Below are 11,366 nucleotides of genomic sequence, written 5' to 3' on the forward strand. Positions count from 1 at the left end.
TTTTTTTTTTACTTTGAGGAGACCATAGAAAATAATGAAAAATAGTTTAGGGAGATTTAAACAAATCTGGAGAGGTGTTTCTAATTATTAGTGCCTTCTTTTTTTTTTAGGAGCCACTAATATTGTTTGGTTTGGAAAATAGAGCGATATGATATGGTGAGGGGAGAGAATATCGGTGAGGGGAGAGAATATGTGCGATATTCTATGTTAATGAACTATTCGCTATCTGTTAATGAAATCGGAAACTGTTAGATAAAAAAAAAAAAAAAAACAGCATCCAAATGCAGAATATCGGCCGTTGGATCATAGCTGATCAGATCAAGATGAAAAAGCAATATTTCAGAATTTGGGTTTCGAAATTCTTCTTTTTTAACGAAGGGTTTGATACTTGAAGCGATATTACTTTCCTGCTTCTTGAATGGAATGCAGACTTGATACTTGAGAGTAATTGCACCTTAAGTAGCTCCTTCTTGCACATTTGTAACCTACCTTCTTAGATGTCATATGTCTTCTTAAATAGAACCCTGAATCTTTCTTGGCATTATCATTGGAAAACCAATACGTGGAAGTCCATTCAGAACAATATTTTCCATTAAAGATCAACATCGTTTATTCCATGATTCTCTTCCACGTTCGGTTATTGCTTACGTAATTGTTGCTTCAAATTGGTCCTTTTCAAGATATGCCCCATTCTATCGGGTTTGTATTATATTTGCTCGTTACTTTTAGTATAATATCTATTGTTTGAATGAACCAGCTGGTGGATTATTCAGATGGACACTTGCTTATCAACTTTAATTATTCGGTTGTAGATGTTAGGAAGATGGTTGTTACGTGTATGGTCGTATATCTGAAAGGGTTTGTCCAACAATGTGTTGGTTTATTTATAACTTTGTTGAATGACTGATTAGTAAGGGTTGGAGATGAAATGGATTGATACATTTTAACATAGTTTCCTTTTAGTGTATAGAGTTTCCTGGTTGGTTAACCTGTGCTTGATTAAATGAGAGAAATAGCATATGTTGGATGAACAAAGATGAAGAAGAAGATTAGAAGAAGTGGTTCCTTAAAAGAATCACTAAAAGTGAAGCCATGATATTTATGGTTTCTTACACTTTCAGTTCCATTAATGTGGCAAGAACTAACTGAAGCTGGGCATTAGCTAAAGTTGAAAAATAAAATCATCATCATATCCCTTGTAGAATTAGAAATGGGTGTACTTTACTAAATGCACCCTTACATGTTCAAAAGAGACTACTTATATTGAAAGGCATATTAAGTTAAATACTTCATTAATGTTTGTTTCACTTATGAAATGACTACGAGTAATTAAATTTCTGATTATGACTACTTTTCACCTTATCATCATAATATGAATAAATCATAGACATAACAAAGGGAGTTCAATTTGAGAATCATCACTTACAAGTCCAGTGCCTTCAAAATTTTTGTACTAGTGTAATTATCTCTTTTTTTCACTGCTTTGTGTTTGAGTTTGAGTTTCTTTTCACTTTGAGAGGTTTTGGCTTTAGGCTTACGCAATATGTAAGTTTCAATGGTTTCTGTGAGAAAATTGCATATTGATTAGCTAAAACTGATATTAGCGTATTGATTAGTTGTTAGAGAAAATTGATATTGCATATTGATTGATATTGGTTTAGTTTCATGTGAGTTTATTTTGAAATGATCATAACAAGTTAGAGCAGCCTTTAGTTTTGTCAAAGCAGCTTTAAGTTCCTTAAACCGATAACAAAGAGCCTTTAGTTTAAAGAGTTTGAACTGCATATGAGAAGCTAGCCTTTAAGGATTTTATCGAGTTTCAAGACCGGGCATATGAGAAGCAATTTCTCGCCGAGTTTCGAATCGGGCCTTTAACAATTTATGTCGAGTTTCGAACTGGGCATAAGGATTTAAGCTAGCCTTTAAAGAGCAGGTCAATTCCTTTTGGCCTAGCCAAGAAGACCGCCAAAAACTCATTTTGTACAGACCATGCCAATTCCTTTTGTCTGCAGGACCGGGCCGGGCCAAAAACTCATTTAAACTAGCCTTTATAGACCGGGCCAATTCCTTTTTGTACAGACCACTCATTTTTCTATGAAGCAACCAAAAACTAAGCTAGGGCCTAAAGCAATCCCAATAACAAAAAACTCATCACTTTACAATACAAATAGCAAACAATACCACCATCTTTCTAACATATAACAAAATTGAAAAATCTAAACTTCACCACATCCAATCTGTGGTAATAACTAATTGAACTAAACAAAGCGGCTTCTTAGTACAAAGCATCTCTAAAGGAGTAGTCTTGAGCACCCATTTAGTACATGACCAATCACTAACTCTGCTTTTAGCCTTTCCATGCCAAGCACCTTTATCCAACCACTAAAAACAACACAGTTACCCCAGAGAAAGATGATGGTCACAAAAGGTTGAGTAATTCTCTCAACAGAGTTTCCAAAAGTACAAACGATTTAAGCGGCAATGGTTCTTTTCTCCATTTAGTACAGACCAAAGAGAAAGATTCCATTTATTTCTTTGCTAACAGCTTCTTAGGAAGCATCTCTAAAGGAGTAGTCTTGAGCAAGAAGAGCCTGTCAACACGCTCTGGCAAAGTACCCCCACATTTCAATCCCGCGTGCTTGCAACTCTACTTTTAGCTTTTCCATGCCAAGCACCTTTATCCAACCACTAAAAACAACACAGTTACCCCAACAAAACTAAGCACCTTTACCCCAATTCATCATCATTCCTAACTGCCAACAACACATAAAATAGCAATAAGAATAATAACAATATCAATAATAACAAAAATAATAATAACGATAACGATAATGAAATCCATGTATAACATCATCATAAACACACTAAAAAGCTACATTAAATATGGACAGGGTGGACTGGTAACTTATAATTCCTCAAGTTGTTTAAGCTTGGATATCGAAAAGGGAATATCTCCATAGAGCAAATTCCCAGATAAATCCCTGATTAACCCCCACATATAGGGATCCCAAGTAATAGAAGACGTTAGACAAATGTAATGAATACAAAATTCTAATTTTCCTTTTTTATTGTGAATTTAAAATTTTCAAACCACCGAGGTGTTGAGGGATTCTGAGTTCTTAGATCACCACGGTTGCCTATTTCATCGAGAATTTGCCCGATCAAGTGATTCCCTTTCAAATCACTGCACACCAAAAAACAACAATAATCAAACTTCACACTTTGCTACAACTTTAAAATGATACAAGGTTAGGGGTTACATACATGGACTGTAAGTTCCTCAGATCACCAATGGAAGGAGAAATTTTGCCACCCAAATTCAAATTTGATAGATTCCTACACTAGAGAAAAAATAACCAACATTCTTCTTACACCAAGGGACAAAAAAAGAGCCAAAGCCAGAAACAAGTACAGAAGTTAATAAGAATAGGTAAAACAAATCTTACAGTGAAACAACAGAGAAGTTGTGGTTATCACAAGAAACACCACGCCATGAACAGTGATATCCATTGTGCACATCATCCCAGTCAAGTAGGACGTTTACTACATTACTAAATGAAGCTTTTACATACATCAGAGACTTCCCTGCACCAACAACAAAACTTGATCAAACACCAACATAGAAAGTGAACTACCACTAAAAAACCATTCATGGGTAGAAGAAAACAAAAAATTGCCATATTTAGAAAAGGGTTGTAGTCTCCAACACAGTGATGTTGGATCGCCCATGAAATTTAGATTTTTGGGTTTGATTTTGGGTGTTTTGGTGGTTTTGATTTTGTTGATGATTTGTTGTTTTTATGAATTTTCAAAACCTTCGTGATCGTAGTTTGTTGAATTTTGGGTTTTTGGGTTTTGATTTTTGGGTTTTTCAGTGGTTTGATTTTGTTGTTGATGATTTCGATGGTTTTGATTTTGAATTTGTTGTTGGTTGATGATCGTAGTTTGCTGTTTGCTGTTTAGAAATTTCGAAACCCAAACCTTTCGTTAAAAAAGAAGAATTTTGAAACCCAAATTTCGAAATATTGCTTTTTCATCTTGATCTGATCAGCTATGATCTAACGGTCGATATTCTGCTGTTTGGATGTTGTTTTAAATTCTGCTGTCTACCTAGCCAGCCCGTTTATATATATACTAGGGTTTGCCCGTGCCGTACGGCACTGATAACCTCAGCACACCTTTGGCACTATCTTAAAAACCAAAGATTAGTACATACTAAACTCCCCCAGAGGCGAAAGCTTAGCTCACCTCGAGCTACCCTAGTGAGATACATATACCTGGAGCCACAAATTAGATGATATTATCTTCTAATTACATGTGTCATCTCCTCCAGACGTGGACAAAATTACAATATTGGACAAAATTATAGCATTCTTAAAATTTAAACAATATCCAAATAAAATTTCATAAGAATCTACCCACTTACCTAGCATTTGAATAACAATATAATTATGATTAACTGAGAAGTAACACAAAAGAAAAAAAAAGTCAGCACAACTGAAAAGTGTGCTCATATAGGTTCTATTATAGGCACAATCTGGTTTGCCTACGAATTGAAGCAACAAAATAACTGACAATTTAACAAAGTTAAATAATTACAACACCGTCGAATTGCATCATGAAAACTATATATTCAATTTGGATTTCGCAGTTCACATTTTCAAGTGAGGCAGAAAACTTGAACACATTTCTCGAGCAAATATGGTTGAATAACTATTTAGCTGCAATATATGCATGAGATTTCCACTTAAATCCGTGATCTTGAACCTGTTGCCAATAAATAGAAAGCATGAATAAGTTGGCAAATAAAAGAGATGAGCAAGCTAGGGAAGATCCAACTTAAGGGATTAAAAAATTATTCGAAAGGCAAAAGCATGAGGTTCGGACACTCCTGAAAGAGAACACCATCATCTAACTGAGATTGAAAACCCAGAATGACGAGAATAGCTAACATGCAACAAATATCTAACCACAATCAGCCTCATTGACTCTTTACTATACTGAGTACATGAGAGTGAAGTTAATAAATGAGACTCAATCAAATATCAGTAACTGTTAAACGAAAATTTGATATTAACCAATCAAATTGGTTAAATAGTTTCAGCTTTAGGATTCTACTAATCCACTAACACTGAAAAACTTGTACCCAATAAACAAAAAAACTAAAGTATAAAAAGTATAGCTAAAAATGACGATTGTATCTTTGAGTACAGTGAAGGGAGCATTCAAATTGACAATTGTCACATCCTTTGTCATCAATGCCACACATTCTGACAACAACATACTAAGAATTACTAAACAAATCAAACTAATTGAAAATCATTTAATTGCTTATAGAAGAAAGAGGACAACAACAACAACACATCACAACACAAAATTCATAATTTTCTAAACAACTTCTTGGGAAATTAGTTTACACTAAGATATTTCGAGAAGAACTTGCGTCTGTTAGTGTTGACCCAAGAAGTATGGAGCAAATGACTTACCAATAGAAGCTAAATTCAACACCATTGTTGTTTTGTCGTGTCTTTTGAATATGTACTTGTCAATGTATTTAACACAACGTATCCCAGCGCAATCAATCATTTTAAAAATATAAGGATTGTATAGAACCACATCCATATTATCAACTTCATGCTCTCTATAATACTGTATGAATATGTAGTACCGCAATCTGTTTTGTTCAATGGCAGCCAATGTATCAACAATGAATTCCTGAAACAAAAGAAGAAATAAATACCCCTTGGATTGGCAATGCAATAGCAGTTGTAAGCAATAATAATTGTAAGCAAGAAATACCGGGAAGCCAAGAGGCCGGTTGAAAATTGAGCCTATCTTGGGGGCAACAAAAGTACGTATATTCTGCTTTGAAGGTTTGACATAAAGGTGCATATGGCGTTTCCCTTTGTTGAGAATTTGTCGCATTGCAATCTATATAAACCAAATATTTTGAAATTAAGAGAGTTCAAAAACGCTAAAGAAGTTCAATTTAAAGAGTGTTAGGAGAACGTATATGTATATCTATAAAGAAGTATATGTCCAAATCCAACACAATAAACATATATCTATGAAGCATAATTGGTAAGTCAAATAGATAGTATGAAAATATGAAATAAAAAACAAAGTGAAGACAAAAAAACAAAAGCAAAAAGCCGAAATGGGTCAATTATTAATAAATAGATTGATGTATATCTAAGAAGCATAATTTAAACTTGATAGATACTATGAACATAACATAACATCAAGATTTTATGACAACGTAATATGTATATAAGCACGAGTACGTGTAGAAAAATAAATGGCAGTGAAACACTTCATGGACAATGTATCAGGCCATTAATTGATAATCATAAGCAAAGTTATCTGACAAATTGATTGGTAATCATAAAATATTAGGACAAAGGGAGCACGTTATCCGACATGTTTGCCCAAGATGGCAAGATTACTGACGCTGAACCAAGGATACAACACCTGGTGAAGAAGGGCACCTTGGAGAGAGGCAACCTTCAATCCTTGAAAAAATTTGAAATGGTAAGAGAATTGCATTTTGGTCCTAGTTTAAATATGCACGTTTTCCTGTGAACAAAGGACAGAAAGGATCCAATCCTCTCAAAACCAAATCATCTGTTCATGAAAGTCGATCCAGGTGAAAAAACCCGAAGCTGTAACACCACTCCCTACGGTCATAAGAAAGAATATTGGGCTTCGTAATACGCAAAGAAATCGTAAGAAAGAAAGGTTCCACGACAAAGTGGAATAAGTCAATTGGCAACTGGTCTCAGCATTGTGGAAAAGGGAAACTACATGCAAAATAGTTAAGAATTTTTTTTCAAAGTTACAACGTCAGATCCCAAGTTTCAGACTTCTATCAATGCATCACATCAGACAAGTATTACAACAGCCTATACCACACAACGTCAATTCTAGCAGAAAATACAAAATAGTTTATCTATTCTTATAGCAGTGATGAAGGACCAGAGAGTATACCTGCAATGCAGCTTGAAAGACGAGTCTCTCGTCTGTGCAGGGGCACTTGAGCCATCAGATTGTACATTGGGAAGAAGCTTTCCATGTGCCAAAGATGAAGGCAGGAGCCTACCTCCAGTGTGGTCGTACTTACTACTTACATCGTTCGCTTTCCCGCCTAAATTATCTTTTGGATAAACTTTGGGATCAATAATATTTGAAGCAAATGGCAGGTAAGATTTGCTGAGCGCCCCATTTTCCATTGAAGATTTAGCTTTGGAAGTTGATGCAGGTAATATTGCCAGATATGTCTTTGTGGTGAGAGCTGACACTCCCATCAACATCCTCAACATGAAAATCATTTACTGGACGATCAGCAAAGGTCATATGATCTCTCGTAGGTAGAGCTTGGATGTTTTACGTAACTTTACTTGTGAAGAGTGGTTATGATTTGAGTGCCATTCCACTGAAGAAGATGCTCTTTTGAGGCAATTGGTGATTTCGCGATGATCGATGTAACTGCGCGATTCACACAACAACATAATACTTGAGTAAGCCATTACAATGAAATATGAAGCAGTTTTGTGAATCCAAAATGTTGATACTCTACCATTTGGTTGGGTGCTCGCATGATAGATGCCCACGATGGAAGCTTCACGGGAATTCTAGTAACGTGCAGATTCCATTGCTAAGGATGTTCCATTTTCCACGCAAACTTCTATTTCACTTTCACTATCTGAGGATAATATATCTATAGGACCAGGATGTGCCATTAAACTTGAACAAACTTAGAAAGTGTAATCTTATCTGCTGTCTCAATCTGCATCAAACAAAAATGACATAAATCATTAACAGGTTCTTGCAAGCAAATACGAACGTGTCCCTATGAAGCTGCGAAACAATCCTCGCAAGAATTTGCAACATTTGCGAGTCAAACCAGAGTAGCATACCTGACATGGGTCCGAGAGTGGCAGATCCGGAAGAGAAGAAGAAAGAATCAAACCTAAAAGTTTTACCCTATATTATAGAAGAAAATGATATTGTGGAACTGTACCTAAAGTTAGAGAATAGCACACCACTTACGATAGCTTGAAACAGCCATGTCACAACTTAGAAAAGACAATGGTAACCAATGGATGGAGGCCCTGCGGGCCCCACACCATTGTGTTTTATTAGATAGATATATATATATATATATATATATTGGCTCTATTTTTTCATTTTTCATATATACATATATATTTAAATATTTAATTAATTAAATAAAACCGCCTACCGCCTAGCCCATTTAGGCACCGTCTAGAAGGCCTAGGCGCTCCCCTACCGCCCGACTACCGCCTAGCATTTTTTAGAACACTGGGTGATCCTAGGGCCGACCCTGGGCTAATGTTGTCTAAGGCCTTGCATATGGCCCCCAATATAAACCAAAACAAAATGCCCTGTTAAGCTCGAAAAATCTTACTATAATGTTAAAAACTCACACAAAAAGCCCATTATTATCTAAAAAAGCAAGAAGAAATAAAGGTCTCATTTTGCTTACCTTGCATTGGGCCTATTCAAACATAGGGCCCGCCCTGGGTGATTCCATCTCCTAAACTTAAAACAACCAACTATCATTGTAGATCTTTTACTCTTATTAAGAGTCGATGACTTGATGCTCAATGAATGGTTTATTTTGGAAGACGAAGAAAAGAGAAAGATAGCAAAGTTTGGAGAGAGAACTACTAGAACTACATGTGTAAATATTATTTGGTCATCAAGCAGACATACTAGATGGAGTAGTCGAGTGAAGATTGAGAATCAAATAAACTACCAAGTAGAACTGAGTGAATCCTTTCTCATCACAGAGAATCCTCGTATGGTTACTAAAGATATTTATATGTGGTTACGGACTCTAATCTTCTCATTAAAGAATGTTAGCTTGCATTGGGAAGTAATTAAGCTCGTCTTTTGCAAAAAATAAATGTCATTAAGCCCGTGCCTCAAAAAGCTAGTCTTTCATTACCTTGACCATGGAGTACTCCATTTCTTTTACATGCCCCGTAGCTTCAACAATGTCATAAGTCATTTGAAGCTTGTAGAAAATGCACACTACAAGGAGAAACACTGCTGCACTTCTAGAAAACGCCATTTAAATTTTTTTCTAAGTGAGATCAAGATGGATGAGCTACACTGCTGCACTACTAAGAATTTAATATGGACTGATGAAGTTAATTATTTAAGCACTTAAGCCATTAATTGATACTACAATATCTATATATATCTACATAATCTAGTCCGCAAATCTACAACAATTCAACAAATTGTTAACTTCCTATAACATTATAAGTATATATAACATTATATAGGCTTATAATGTTACAACATATATATATATATATATATATATATATATATATATATATATATATATATATATATATATATATATATATATATATATAATGTTATATAGACTTCTAAAATATTAACATTGAAAATAAAAAAATTATCTTGTTTTGTTTTTTTTAAGTGGAAATTTTATTGATAATGATAATGAGTTTTACAAATAATTAGGACAAGCGTGCAACAAGCTACGTTGCATCGCAAGCCCTTTCTGTATTTGTGTTTTTTTTTTTTTTTTTTTTTTTTTTTTTTTTTTTTTGTTTTTGGGTTGAGGTCTGACTGTTTGTTTAAGAATTGAGAGTGAAAGAAAAGAAAGAGAGCATACGAGTTTGTTATGGGTGATTAGAATTATATAAACTGACCGATTCGACTTTGGGTCTTTGGCTATTTGTTTTAGTCTCATCAACCCATCAAATATTCAAAGACACATTTATCCCTCTTTAATGGTTATTGGTTATAAACTTAAAATAAGTGATAAATGATAATTTTGTAAGGGCAAAAAGGGAAGTAAAAAAAACTGGTTTATTGGAATGTTTTTTATTAATTTTTTTCATACTATTTTTTTGTTAATAATATTTTTACTATAGTACATTGTGAAAATTTTGGGGGTGCGGTAGTGGAAATTTGCTAAAAAGAATTAGTGGTGTGAGTCCTTATAGTTAGAAAATTTTTCTATACAATTAGTTATGTGGTAGTGGAGCTTTTCTAATCTCACGGAGTGCGACCGCCGCCCCCATATCCATTTATGATGAGCTGTAGACTTGTAGTTGATCCCTAAATCTAAAATACTTTAATTCTCGCGACCCTCAGCTATAGTAGGGCAATAGTTATTTAATATTTTTTAATATATTTCTAAAACTCATCGCCTTTTTGTCTTTTTGTATTGCAAAAATCATTAATATGGTCGACTACAGGGCAATTACTTCGTCCTTTTGTCTTTTGGTATGTCAAAATCGTTAATATCGTCAACTGCAGAGGCAATTATTTCGTCTTTTTGTCTTTTTGTTTCTAAAGTCAACAATAGCTACGTAAAGTAGAGAGAGAAAAAGAGAAATCCTAAAGCAGAAAGAGAAATAGAGACACGTGCCACTGACTAGTAAACTTTAATGGCTTTGGTAGTTGTGGAGTTATCAATATGTGCCATTTTAGGCAAAATGCATAAACAAACTTCGTTTCTTCACAAAACTGAAAATGAGTCCCGACTCCTGAGTAGGGGTGGCAATGGGTCGTGTTGGGTCGGGTTCGTGCCGTGTCATACTCGGGTCACGTGTTAGGAGAGAAAACCCAAACCCGACCCAATTACTAATCGTGTCAAGTTTGTCAAATCCAAACCCAACCCGTTTATGTAACGGGTTACCCAACGGGTGACCCGCTAAGCCAACCAGTCAATTTTGGATCGGGTTAACATATAACCCGTAAGTTCTATTTATTTATTTTTTTGGATAAAGAATATTTATTAATCTAAATAATAAAAGAACTTGCAAAAGTCAAGAGTTGTTGAAGACATGCATCTTTGACGCGCTGAACCAAACAAGTGAAACAACTTGTTAGCCAAACAAAAACATAACCAAACTAGAAAACAACAACCATGCATGTCAGGTTTATCCACTTTTGCTCTTCTTGGGCAAACCTATTATTAAATAAATGCAAATATTATTGTGACTTTGGCCGGCTTCATTGTTGTTCTTTATATAATCGAAGATTTAGGGTAAGGGTTCAATGTTAATGCGTGATAATATATTTTATTAAATGAATCTATAATATTCTATATCTTTGGATTTGGCTTATCTTTCTAAATCTAGTTGATCATTTTCTGTTTAGTATTTTCTTTTAGGTAATTGGGATTATGAGATTTAATAAAATTCGGAAACATATATGTTTAAGGACTTAAAACAGGTCATACAAGTCACTGGTTGATGACCCGACCCATTGGACCCGGGAACTAATCGGGTATACTAACGGGTTACTCGGGTTAACATGTGTGACCCTAACCCAACCCATTTATTTGACGGGTT

General features: G+C 34.7%; 2 protein-coding genes across 2 annotated transcripts; both read right to left on the reverse strand.

Moving 5' to 3' along the window:
• Window positions 1–2,905: 2,905 nt before the first annotated feature.
• Window positions 2,906–3,999, reverse strand: LOC147483912 (LRR receptor-like serine/threonine-protein kinase ERL1). Its single transcript, XM_086579674.1, has 5 exons — window positions 3,678–3,999; window positions 3,447–3,585; window positions 3,265–3,336; window positions 3,092–3,184; window positions 2,906–2,981 (listed from the first exon to the last, which is right to left on the reverse strand). Exons 1-5 carry the CDS (start codon window positions 3,727–3,729, stop codon window positions 2,906–2,908), a joined length of 432 nt encoding a protein of 143 aa, XP_086435800.1. The 5' UTR covers window positions 3,730–3,999.
• A 428-nt stretch (window positions 4,000–4,427) lies between these two features.
• Window positions 4,428–7,328, reverse strand: LOC147483913 (uncharacterized). Its single transcript, XM_086579675.1, has 5 exons — window positions 7,100–7,328; window positions 6,988–7,019; window positions 5,800–5,931; window positions 5,487–5,715; window positions 4,428–4,767 (listed from the first exon to the last, which is right to left on the reverse strand). Exons 1-5 carry the CDS (start codon window positions 7,326–7,328, stop codon window positions 4,748–4,750), a joined length of 642 nt encoding a protein of 213 aa, XP_086435801.1. The 3' UTR covers window positions 4,428–4,747.
• Window positions 7,329–11,366: the final 4,038 nt, after the last annotated feature.

The sequence above is a fragment of the Coptis chinensis genome, chromosome 8 (genome assembly GCF_015680905.1).
Source record: "Coptis chinensis isolate HL-2020 chromosome 8, ASM1568090v1, whole genome shotgun sequence".
NCBI lineage: Eukaryota > Viridiplantae > Streptophyta > Magnoliopsida > Ranunculales > Ranunculaceae > Coptis > Coptis chinensis.

Bases quoted from the DNA above. Each gene is read 5' to 3' on its own strand.
- LOC147483912 (XM_086579674.1), bottom strand. From the start codon at position 3,729: ATGGGCGATCCAACATCACTGTGTTGGAGACTACAACCCTTTTCTAAA. The intron at 3,337-3,446 runs GTAAGATTTGTT...TCTCTAGTGTAG, and splicing joins AACTTCTCTGTTGTTTCACT to GAATCTATCAAATTTGAATT. The intron at 3,185-3,264 runs GTATGTAACCCC...TTTGGTGTGCAG, and splicing joins CTGAGGAACTTACAGTCCAT to TGATTTGAAAGGGAATCACT.
- LOC147483913 (XM_086579675.1), bottom strand. From the start codon at position 7,328: ATGATTTTCATGTTGAGGATGTTGATGGGAGTGTCAGCTCTCACCACA. The intron at 5,932-6,987 runs GTATACTCTCTG...TGGTTTATATAG, and splicing joins TCTTTCAAGCTGCATTGCAG to ATTGCAATGCGACAAATTCT. The intron at 5,716-5,799 runs GTATTTCTTGCT...CTTTTGTTTCAG, and splicing joins ACCGGCCTCTTGGCTTCCCG to GAATTCATTGTTGATACATT.